The following is a 12,897-nucleotide window of genomic DNA, read 5'->3' as shown; positions in this document are numbered from 1 at the left end:
CTTGCCATTTCTCATCATCATATGACAATAACATCACAATGCACATCCTGTGAAAACACAGGCAATTCATACATTGCTGGTGGAAATGCAAAATGCTTTAAGCCCAGCAGAAGGAATACAAACACATGAATAAATAAGACAGATAACTGTTTTCAAGGTGCTTAACATAGATGTGCTATATAATTCGAGCTAGTTTGTCGCTTTATAATCTGAACTTTTAAAAAAATTAGGTTATGAGAAAGATGGAGAAATGAAGAGAAACCAAAGAAGAAATAGAAAAAGAAAAGGAAAAATGAAAAAAGACCTTGGCCTCCTGGCTTACAGAAAATAGTAAACATATGTATTTCCACAGAGCTCAAGTTAAACAATAGAAATGAAGAGTTTACATACAAACGAACTTAGAATTTATATTTTCTCCTGAAGAACAGTCAAAAGAAAAGTAATTTTCATGTATGCTTCATTTAGGCCAGCCTCAAAAAAGAAATCTGTTACCAATGAGAACCGAGAACCAGGGACCATCAAGGCATGTTAATGTTACTCAGGCCAAGGGAAACAGGAGTTTGTGGTCATATTCTTCCACGGGCAGATTCCAAATGCAGGGAAATACTGGACACTAGGAACGCACAGTCAGTAACTGGGGTCTCTTTGGAAACACAACTATCTTTTCTCAAGTCATTTGATGAACGGTTTTTCCCAGAGTCAGTGAAATAATTGGTTCAGTCTGCTAACACATTTTCACAAAGCAATATTTGTTTCTGGGAAGCAAGTTTTGTGTCAGAAATGTCAGAAATTTGATTATTTCCCGGATTCTGGGAAATAACTTCTGAATATATTTAAAGCTCCTCATTTTCCTGCAGAAGAGACACATTCAAGCCTTGGAGAAATTATTTACCCAATATATTACTATTGAAATTTTTAACCAGAATATTCATTTTTTATTCCCATAACAACTATACTTAAGCTAGGTAAGGCTTTTGACCTACCCTTCTATACTTAGCTCTCCTTCTGGGCCATCAGACTGTGCCTACTTATAAATTCACAAAAACTTTGTTTTCCATTTTGAGCTTTTTTTTAATATTAAAAAAAAATTTTTTAATGTTTATTTATTTTTGAGACAGAGAGAGACAGAGCATGAGCAGGGAAGGGGCAGAGAGAGAGGGAGACACAGAATGTGAAGCAGGCTCCAGGCTCTGAGCTGTCAGCACAGAGCCCGACGCAGGGCTCGACCTCATGAACTGTGAGATCATGACCTGAGCCGAAGTCAGACGCTTAACCAACTGAGGCACCCAGGCACCCCCATTTTGAGCTTTTGTACAATAGTATGATTTGAATTTTTGACATGAGTACTATTTATCTGCTCTCCAGCACCTGAGCATTAATTACATTTTTCTTTCCATTCTAGAAGTTCTTAGTTCTTCCTTTGGGTCACATGAGAACACAACGTACTAAATGGAGGAAGCTAACCAGTCTGTGGTGTCTGAGTTTATTTTTCGTGGACTTTGTAATTCAAGAGAGCTCCAGACCTTCCTCTTACTGCCATTTTCCATGCTTTACCTGATGACGGTTGTGGGCAACCTCCTTGTCGTGTTCTTATTCATCACTGACCCTCATCTCCACTCCCCGATGTACTTCCTCTTAGCCAATCTCTCATTTGTGGACTTCTGCCTTTCCTCAGTAACTACCCCTAAACTGATCATAGACTTCCTAAAGGATAATAAGACCATCTCCTTCGATGGCTGCATGAGCCAGATCCTCTGTGTGCATTTTTTTGGAGGGAGTGAGATGGTGCTACTCGTGACAATGGCCTATGACCGTTATGTGGCCATCTGCAAGCCACTCCATTATTCCAGCATCATGGACAGACAAAAGTGCATCTGGCTGGTTTTGATATCATGGGTCATTGGCTTTGTGCATGCCATGAGCCAACTAGCTATGATTTTAGATCTGCCCTTCTGTGGACCCAGAACAGTGGACAGTTTTTTCTGTGATATCCCTTTGGTGATCAAATTGGCCTGCATGGATACACATACTCTAGGAATATTGATAAATGCTGACAGCGGGGTCTTGGCAACAACTTGCTTCATCATCCTACTCATCTCCTACACCTATATCCTAGTAACAGTGCGCCTTCACTCTAAGAATGGAGCATCAAAGGCACTGTCTACCTGTACTGCCCACATCACAGTGGTGCTGCTGTTCTTTGGACCCTGCATCTTCATCTATCTGTGGCCACTTAGCATCACGTGGGTGGACAAGTTTCTTGCTGTGTTTTACACAGTAATCACACCTCTCCTGAATCCAGCCATTTACACACTGAGAAATAAAGACATTAGGAATGCCATAAAGAGACTGATAAGTCAGCATATGGATTCAAAGGATAATTTCTAGTTTTCTCATTAATTCAGAAATCGCACCCTTTACATCCAAATTTGGCCACATTTTTACCTATAAAATGAACTGGAAACATGACCTGTTCATCATACCTACAGCTTTAATAATTCCCAGATGTATGCTTTGTGTTTATTCCATTATGAAAATGTGTTCAAAACTCCAACACTTATATTCTTACCACATGGAGAGGATAATAACTGCAAATAATAATTTGTACAAATATTCTTTTATATTTATTCAAATATTTCCAGATGACAACATTGATAATGATAATAAGAGTAATAAATACTACCATTAGTTTACCAATAATCCCTACACCATGCTAAGCATTTTACCTAGTTTATGTATGTTACAAAACCACTATGAGTTAATTATCATTATTCTCATTTCTAATAATACATGATTTACTTACTTTAATTCTAACTTAGCTAGAGAGGATAATAAAGATATTTGAGTGATCTACATCTACCTAGAAAAAAAATGAATCAAATTATAATGTTATTGCCCTTGTACTCCACAGCATAACCCTTATAGTTCAAATTTTCAAGTCTTTTTTTTAAATCTTTAACATTTATTCAGTTTTTGAGAGACAGAGAGAGAGCATAAGCGGAGGAGGAGCAGAGAGAGAGGGGAGACACAGAATCCGAAGCAGGCTCCAGGCTCTGAGCTGTCAGCACGGAGCCCAACACGTAGCTCGAACCCACGAACAGCGAGATCATGACCGGAGCCAAAGTTGGATGCTTAACTGACTGAGCCACCCAGGAGCCCCAAGTTTTCAAGTCTTAACTGTTGATTCAAACATTGAATTTCTCTTCACATACTTTTTTGCTAAATACAACAGAAAAAGTATTCACAACTTCTTGAAACATTACCTATATTCTTATGTGAATAAATGAATTTCATGATTCTAATTTTACCTGATGTTAAAGCAATAAGAAAGGATTGCTAGTAGACGGGAAGAATGTGTTCCTTTGAAGCAAAAAAATTTACAGTGAAGAGAAGAAAGCCAAAATGAAACCATCAATGCATACAACACAATAATTTTATTCAAAAATCTAAAAACTTCCTAGAAATTAATAAAAAAGAGAAATAATCCAAAAGGGGGGACAGTGGGAAAAATTTAGACCAGGTGTTTATTTCTGAAAAGAAATACCACTGGACACTAGACACTCAACCTCATTAGTAATCACAAAAATGTAACTTTAGATCATAATGACATACATGTTAAAGAAAAACATCTGTCAATAACAGTTATTGTTGACAATATGTATTGCTGTGTATTAATAGAAATTTTATGGCCTGCTGGTGGGTGAAAGTTGACTTAACCATCCTGAAAAACAATCTTGTGTTGCCTTGTAAAACCAAACATGGGGATACACTGTAAGTCAGTGCCTGGCTGCTAAGGGTCCATATGCCTATTCTTCCCATGACTAACACAACACCCTCAAGATTCAGCTGGACACATGACCACCCAGCTGCAGTGCAGATTTCCTAGTCTCTGCAGACGGATGTGGCCATATGACTGACTTCTGGCAGCAGAACATGAGAAGCAATTTGTGAAACTTCAGCCATCTCTTTAAAGACATCAGCTCCATTTTCTCTTTCCTCTGTCCTGGTGGCTGGCACACAACTGGAGCAGATGCTTTGGAGTCAGTAATGAAAGCTACACGTTGCGAGGAGCAGAGCTAATGCTCCCTCCAGGAAACAGAGGGACTCCAGAAGGAGCCGAGGCAACTAAGATGGTATTGGTATGTTCTATCTACCACCATACCATCGTTAATTTGCATGCTTTTCTTCCTAACCTACTTATATTGCTTTGTGTATTTCACGTGTTATATATTGCAAATTAAAAAAAATAATAAAGGAAAGGCTTTCTTTTTGGTCTTCTAACAACACCACCACCACCACAAAATTCCACATACCACACAACCTTTCTTTCTACAGGTTTCAGATAGACCATGTTCTTTTGGGCTATATACCTAACCAACTTCTCCTTTCGAGGGAAGCCCTCAACAGAAAGCCCCCAAAATGTATGATATGGCATGCATAAATAGTAAAACATAGAGAAAGAAAATGTGAGCAGTTGGGTGTTAGTGTTAGTAGTCTTGGATTGGGCAAAACAGTCATGTCAACATCTTATGATCTTTTTGAATGAAACTGCCATTGTAATAGAGCATATATTATAGCACTGAGTGATACAGGCCATTTGCTAACTAAAATTATACTGACACACCTTTATAATATTGTGATTTCTAGTTTACTCCCATGAACAAAAGAAGAAAGCCATGACTTCTTGTGTACTATCTGTATACCAAGACCTAAACTGTTAATAATGACATCTCAATCTCTATACCATTAAAATAAAGTGATGATGACATAGCTGACCTAATGAAACTATATAAATAATGGTAGTTATAATTTTTAATTTCCTGAAATATTTTTAAAAAGAGAAGTGCCAACTATATCAAGAGATGTTTGGAGCGGCTGGGTGGCTCTGTCAGTTGAGTGTCCGATTTCGGCTCAAGTCATGATCTCACAGTCCGTGAGTTGAGCCCCGCATCAGGCTCTAGGCTGACAGCTCAGAGCGTGGAGCCTGCTTCAGATTTTTTGTCTCCTTCTCTCTCTACCCCTTCCCTGCTCATACTCTGTCCCTCCCTGTCTCTCTCTCTGAAACATAAGTAAACATCAAAAATAAAATTTAAAAAAAGAGATGTTTGCAGAAAGTTGTATTTCCCCAAACCTAATAATCATGGAAGCAATACTTAGATCAGCCTTCAGATATTCATGGGGACATATGATGGTTTCTTGGAATATTTTTAAGATGCAATTATCTCAGCTGTACTCAGTAATAGAAGTCTTTAGTTTTAGGAACCACCATTTATTCATAAGTGATTTGAAGGCTATATATAACGTTTTCTCACAACTCTGTACTGGAGGAATAAAACAACATTGGATCAGGATTGGGTTCTTGCTAGACAATATAATTAATATTCTAATTGATAGACTATAAAATGAGATCCTACTGTCCATCTAGTTTCTAAGCATATGAACTTCATTTAACTCACTAGTAAGTCAACACAATTCACCTCTAAGTAATCCATATTTCAACAAGAAACACAATGGAAATTAAGAAAATTTTTAACTAAATACTAATAAAAAACAATACATACATAAGCACATATGGAATGCAGCTATAGCCGCATTTGCTAGCACTTTTCTATATGCACATATTTTTAAAAGAGAAATGACGCATACAAGTGATCTAAGTGTCCATCTAAAGATAAATCACCTAAGGAAACTAGAGGAGGAAAATAATAAGACCAAAAATTAATCAAAATAAAAAAAAATGTTACATTCAACACTTAACAAAACCAAAGTTGGTTATTTCAGAAGATCAACAAAATTGACAATACATTGGCAAGACTGATCAAGAAGGGGGAAAAAGGCACAAATAACCAGTATCAAAAATACAGATGCTGCAATCCTTAAAAATATTATAAGATGATATTAAAGTTTTAAATTTAAAGTTTTACGGAAAATAGGAAAATTCCTATAAGAAACTACCTCCTAAAGTAAAAATATCCTTATATACCTATGTTTATTAAACATATTGAAACTGTATGATTATCTCTCAGCTCAAAACCCACCCTTTTGTATTCTGCTTTCTGATATGGGGACTCTGCAAACCACATTCCTGTACTGCCATCTGTCTACATTTTATGTTCTGGTGATAGACCATGCCAGGGGGAGGTTGCAAAGGTAGAGACAGGGGAAGGGATTCCTTCCTCTTTGCTTCTACGGGCTTCCCCTCTGCCTGCTGTGCCTGTGTGAGAATTATCACCACAGCTACTGCAGTGATGTTTCTTTGCTATGGCAGCAGGTGAATCCAGGGTGCGGTCTCTCCAACAGTTTGAGAACTAGCCTCATTGGGCTTTCTTAGAGATAACACTAGCATGCTGCTACTCTATCTCCAAAAAATCCGGGTCCCGGGCTTATCATGCCTCTCTTCTGAGTTCAGAGAAACAAGCAATAGCCAAGATACACTCCCTCCAAAAACGGATTTTCATCAGCTCCACAGGATTCTATTCTAAAGAACTACATTTCAGTAATTCCAATTTCTTGTCTCTGCTCCCTCACCCTTAGGAGTAGAAGCTGCTTCTTATGACTGTTACCTCCATGAAAGCAGAGAGCTATCTTTATATACTTTCAGATACCTAGTTAACAACTTTGTACCTGGTTAATTTTTATATTAAACTCTGTTCGAATCATGTGTGCGTCCTTTTTGATGGCTGATCCCTGACTGATACAGCATTTCACAAAGAAAAGTGCAGGCCTAAAGTAGGCTTCTCTGGTGAATACTCAAAACACTTAAGAAAGAAAACATAAATTTAAAATAAATAAATAAAAATTTTAAAAAGAAAAAAATATTTTTTATATAATGTTCTCTTGAGAAGAGAGAAAGAAGAAACACCTTTTTTTTTTTTTTTTTTTGGCCAAAATAACAAAGTTGGACAATCAAAAACATTATCCGCTATCAACATTTACCAATAAGTCAAAGGATACAGAACACAAAGGTCAAGAATGGAGACTCCTGAGACCACTAAGAAGAGTCCCCAAGTTTGTTCAGGCTGTTGTAGGCTGCACGTGAAGAAGACAGAACAATGAAGACTCGGCCCTAATGATGCGTGTATAGCCTCCTTACAGAAAAGGACCTTATTTTGGTCATAAAACATCTTCAACATTTACTCTGACAAATGCATAGCTAATTGACATTTTTCAGCTGAATCCATCCAATCATTCCAAAAATTCCAGGCTAATTTACTATTAGCAACCTAGACAAGTGTAGCCTGCTAAAAGGGCTACTTATGTGAAGACTCCCCATTATCTTTCTAATAAAAAATATTACAAGTGGTCCAATTAGCATTCCTCCAAGGAGATGGAGAGGTCATTTCTACCATGCCTTCCACATTTTTTTCCTCCAAGATGTCCACAAATTTGGAAGAATGGGTTTCACACCAGATGCTAACACTTTATCCAAATTTATGAAGCCAACATAAATTTTACATGAAAATCAGATAAAGACATAAAAAAGAAAAATTACATGCTGTTCACTTTCATAAACATATGCAACATCCAAAACTATAGCAAAGAAAGTGAAACAATATATAATAAGAATAAAATATTATGCTAAATTATTTTAGTACTGGAAATGCAAGGTTGACCTAACTATTGGAAACCAATCACCAGGTTAAAAAAAAAATGGGGGTGGGGAGAAAAGTCATACACATATCTGAGTAGATATAGAAAGAACACTTGATAAAATCCCATACACTTTCATGTTAAAACCCAGAAATGTAGATTTAGAATGAAAAGTATTTAAGCTGAAAAAGTACTTACAAACATCTCCAGCATAAGTCACAGTTAATGATAAAATATTGGAAGCTCCCCCATCCTTTCCAATTCCAACCTTTAACCTAAGATTGGGAATGAGAAAAACATGCTTCCTCTCAACACTAGTGTTTGGAATTTTCTTGGAAGTCCTGACCAGTTAAATAAGGCAAGGGTACTAAACAAAATGCATAAAAAGAAATGTAGGTGAGGGGATGTGTGAAATAAAGAGAATTAAGAGGTACATATTCACAAGACAGAAATAAACTTATTGTTCCTAGGCAACATTTTTGTTTAAAAGTTACATATCCTTTCTATAGACTCCTCAGTCTAGGACTGTCTACCTACTTATAATAGCATTTAACATACAATATTGCCCATTTCATTTGTTTTCCTAGATAGATGGCAAGCTTGAAGAGAATAGAAATTACTGGAGAGTAAAGAGGAATAAAAAGGCAGATCTAACAGTGATTTAGAAGCAAATAGATATTGGGACGCCTGGGTGGCTCTTGGTTAAGCGTCCAGTTCTGTGTCTCCCTCTCTCTCGCTCTCTGTCCCTCCCCCCACTCACACTCTGTCTCTAATAAACATTAAAAAAAATTAGAAGCAAATAGGTATTAACAAAGAAAAATGAGATTCTTTTGAAATAAAATCAAAAGTATCAGAACAATGAAACATCAAACAAAGGTTTCAAATGTTATGAAATCTGCTATATAATAGGTAGAGAATATCTAACACTGCACTGAGCCACAGGAGGGTCATGAGGAGACCACTCACGTCTCCCTTCAAGATAGAATTGGCTTCAGCAGATGTACTTTGCTGACAGTTTCCAGTTGTTAACAATTTCAGATTCCAAAGCACCATTCACAGAGGCCACGGTCTCCTCCAGGCTTCTCCCAGCCAATGATTGACAACAGTAGGTGTACCAGAGCCCGGACATTCCTGCTCAATCTTTGCTGGAGCCCCCATCAACCTGACCGGGGTTTCTCAGAGCTGCACTTCAGTCTGAGGCTACCCCATCCAATCTCCCTCCTTTCCCTTCCTTTTTCACAAGAGCCACATGGCATTTTGTTAAGAAGGCTTTCCTTACCCACTACTGATCTTATTCTCCTTCACAGACATTTCCTCCTAGAACTATCATATAATTCTGCCATGGTTCCTGCTTCACAGAGTACCAGAACGGACACTAACACTTGGTTTTGGACACTAAAGTATTTGTGATCAAAATACTAAGGGGAATACCAGAAATAAGAGTTACCACCAAAGATTGCCTGGTCAAGCAGCAAACAAGTTTGCCTCAGACACCAAATTACCTACCCAACCCCCATTATAATGATATGGTGATAGAACGTATTGTAAGTAAGGTAAATTATTGTCCTGGGAAACCCAATACTATGAAATTAGGAACAAAAAGTAAAATGGTAAACCAAGTTGGTTTTTTATTTACTAATAATTCATGAACCAAAACACCCATACACCCATGCTTCTGAACAACTGGCCACAAAATGAATCACATTTCCTTCTGACTTTCATCTAGTCAGTATAGATAATAAATCATGCCATCATTGCATTTTCATATTGCCTCACCTTTCCTCGTAGTTTATATTGCTGAGATGAGGAGAACAGTAGTCAATAGAGTCTGTATCCTTAATTCATTAATGCCAAATCGATTGCCTTCCCACTCTTTAATCAGGAAACAATAAATATTTATGGATTTCAGCTTGCAGAGAAAAGATTCTCAGGTTCTTGTAAGTTGTCTGCACTGTTATCTTGTCTTGATTCTTCCTCATTTACACAATTCACACTTCATTAACCAGACTGCATTATCATTCTCAGATTCATTATGTTCCCCTTATTTTGTTATTCAGTACTTTTCTAGTTCTATGTATAGGGACTTGGCCAGTATATTTGCCATAAAAAGCTTTGCATTTTAGCTAAAAAGGACTGATGTTCTGGAGGTAATCCCTCCAGAAAATATATTCCTCTTAATTAAATAGCTTCCATTTCCTTTCAACAGAAAATCATTTCATCACAAAAGGGATCCCAAGTTAAAGTTGTACAGGTGGAACTCCAACAAATCCTGCAGTGAAGCCCTAGGTAAAGTACTCTGTTTGCTTAAGTTATTTGTGAAAACTGAAAAACATCACTTAAGTATATTTAACCAATGAACATACTGCTTTTTTCCCAAAAACAAAAATTCCTTTGTCTCTAGACTTCCATGTAGAATTATTTCAGGTTATTAAAACTCCAAGTGACATTTTTGAGTTTATATTCAATCTATGCTTGATGCTTTCATATTTTTCAAATACAAATTTACCATTTCTCAGAATCCTAAGTGCAACTAGCAATTAAGAGTATGTAGTGGTATTTAGTACTTTACATAATATTGATGCCAAACATATATAATCAGTGAGTCATGATTCTGTTAACTTTCAACAATTCTATAATCTATAAAACATCTGTAATGTATCACATCTCTAATCTCAAATTTGAAAAAATACTGTCACAATCACATAATTACTACTCGTAACACCAGACTGTTCAATTTCTCTATCACACTGTTCTGTAGCTCATGTAACTTGACCTTGGGGAAAAACCCAATGTTCATAAAAGACCTAATTTCTATAGACAACCAATAATGGAATAGATATTAGTCATTAATACCCAGCCCCGTAATTGGTTTCATTCCTAATGGTGAGCACTATTTTTAACTATGTGTCTTAATTAATAACAATGAATCTAAAAGGGAGTTAATCTCTCTGTTTCTCAATCCCTTGAAGCTGGAGGGTGAAACCAGAGCCTGCAGGTAGGTGGAAATTCAATCTTTAATTCTACAGTATCTGGCTCCATTATTATCACCCCTTTTTTGGCTCCCCATAATTTATTTCTTTTTCAGTCACCCTTTTCTTTTGTTAATTCACTTAACTTGAATGATTTTCATTCATGTTGTTTAATATCCTTCTGGTATTATTCTCAGAGTTAAAACTGTATGATGAATAAACATATTCTTCAAAGCTCTAGTATCTTTTTAAAGATAGTATATGAAGTATATTGACTCTTCCATCTCCTTTTCTTTAAATATTAGTATCTTAAAACAAAAAGCAGTATCTATGCCTTCAGGATTGTATTCCTACTGAAACAACATGACAAGGGCATGCTAGCTTTCTTTCTGCCAGATATATTCAATCAGTTACCAGTCTGAAATGCTAGGTCTGTTTCCTGAAAATCATCAAAATTATCACAATAGGTAACACTTATTTAGCATTTATTATATGTCCAAGCATTTTCTGATGTTTTCTTATTTCAATTCATTTAGTCCTTAAAACAATTACAAAAGCTACTGACTCTTAGGATCTGCCTATAACAATGAAGAAACTGATACATCCAGCAGTCTGGTAACTAACATAGAACAAATAGCCGTAAATGGGGGATCTGGGGATGCAAACAGTTTGGGCCTTGTGTTTGTGCTCTTAAACACTGCATTGTACTGTTTCCTGGAAATGGCTCCTATATAAATGTTTCTTTCCATCCTCTCAATTTATTTTGACACATTTACTTTCAAACTTAAAAAACAATAAATATTACCCCTAGATATATAGCAAATCAAGTTGGAGATAAAGAAACAAGAATAGGGGCATCTGGATGGCTCAGTTAAGCATCTGACTTTGGCTTATATCATGATCTCAAGGTTTGTGGGTTTGAGCCCCACATGGGTCTCTGTGCTGACAGCTCAGAGCCTGGCGCCTGCTTCAGAGTCTATGTCTCCCTCTCTCTCTGCCCCTCCCCCTTTGGTGCTTTCTCTCTCCCTCTCTCCCTCTCCCTCCCCCCCTTCTCTCTCTCTCTCTCTCTCAAAAATAAACATTAAAAAAAAAGCATAAAATTATTTAAAATTCCACCACCTATAGAAACTTGGGGTGAATCCTAAACATTTACTCATGCAAAATGTTATTCCAGCCCCCAAAATAAGAAGATTTTCTCTATAAATGTTTCCTTAACTTACTGAAATCTTTTCACCCCACTTAATGTAGATTTAATGTTCATTTTTAAGCCTGCCATGTATGAATATATCCACTTATTTAATCACTCTGTTATTCTTAAACAATATGTTTCCAATTAGCTTACATTATTCAAAATGCTCATAAGTAAAATAACATTACAAATACATTTTGTTCATTTCTCTATTTCCTTTCAAAACAATTCCAACAGGATTACTGAGGTGTGTTTTTGGTTTTTTGTTTTGTTTTGTTTTTTTACTTTTATGACTCAACTGCCTTCTAGAATGACTGTACCACTTCATATCTCTCATGAGCTGAGAATGAGAAGCACTGCTTCCCCGAACCTACAGCAGCAACAGGTTTATCCATTCTGTTGAGAAATAAATACAAAACTGGAATCTACTTTCCGAACTTGGAGTAAATACAGAAAGACCTCTTCACCTGAAGTTTTCAAATTAATTCATACCTATTTTCTTAAAATTCTATAATTTTACTTGTACATTTAATCCTTCTAATCATCCAGGACTTCCATTGCAATAAAATGTACAATAAGATACTTTCTCTGCCCTTCTCCTGCGGCACTCTCTCAAAAAAAAATAAACATTAAAAAAATTGTTAAATGTATAACAAGATACTTGCAACTTTATGTTTGCAATGTTGAGCTACATGTTTAACAACTATTGAATATTCTGAATTTATCTATTTTTATTTTAATTCCAGTGTAGTTAACATATAGTGTTATAGTAGATTGAATAACTCTTCATCACCTACATAATTGTGATGCCTTTTTTATCATATGTCAAATTCCCTTATTTGTATCACATTCTTAACTGTGTTTTATTTATCTGTTGACCTTTAGCCAAGTTAATCACTGTTTAATTAGTATAGGTTTAGGACATATTCTAATATCTTTTATAGAAAGCATTCTCATTTTGTCCTCAATTCCCATTTCATTTCCTTTGGAAAATTTCCTGAGTTTTGAAACGGACGTTTGGATCACTTTGTAATGTTCCAAAAGATTTCCACTGGACTTCAAATGAGCGCTGCAGTTAGTGCACAAATTGGTCAGTGAGAATTGATATTTTTATTACTTGTCATCTTTCTTTCCCTCCATTTGCATGGT

The 12,897-nt window shown here is 36.2% G+C and overlaps 1 protein-coding gene across 1 annotated transcript; it reads left to right on the top strand.

The window, feature by feature from the left end:
- Positions 1 to 1,449: 1,449 nt before the first annotated feature.
- Positions 1,450 to 2,388, top strand: LOC123583660 (olfactory receptor 4K3-like). The gene has a single exon (XM_045450808.1). The coding sequence runs from the start codon at positions 1,450 to 1,452 to the stop codon at positions 2,386 to 2,388; it is 939 nt and encodes a 312-aa protein (XP_045306764.1).
- Positions 2,389 to 12,897: the final 10,509 nt, after the last annotated feature.

Source organism: Leopardus geoffroyi, chromosome B3 (genome assembly GCF_018350155.1).
Source record: "Leopardus geoffroyi isolate Oge1 chromosome B3, O.geoffroyi_Oge1_pat1.0, whole genome shotgun sequence".
NCBI lineage: Eukaryota > Metazoa > Chordata > Mammalia > Carnivora > Felidae > Leopardus > Leopardus geoffroyi.
This window is presented reverse-complemented; position numbering and strand designations above follow the sequence as displayed.

Coding starts and splice junctions, on each gene's coding strand:
- LOC123583660 (XM_045450808.1), top strand. CDS start 1,450: ATGGAGGAAGCTAACCAGTCTGTGGTGTCTGAGTTTATTTTTCGTGGA.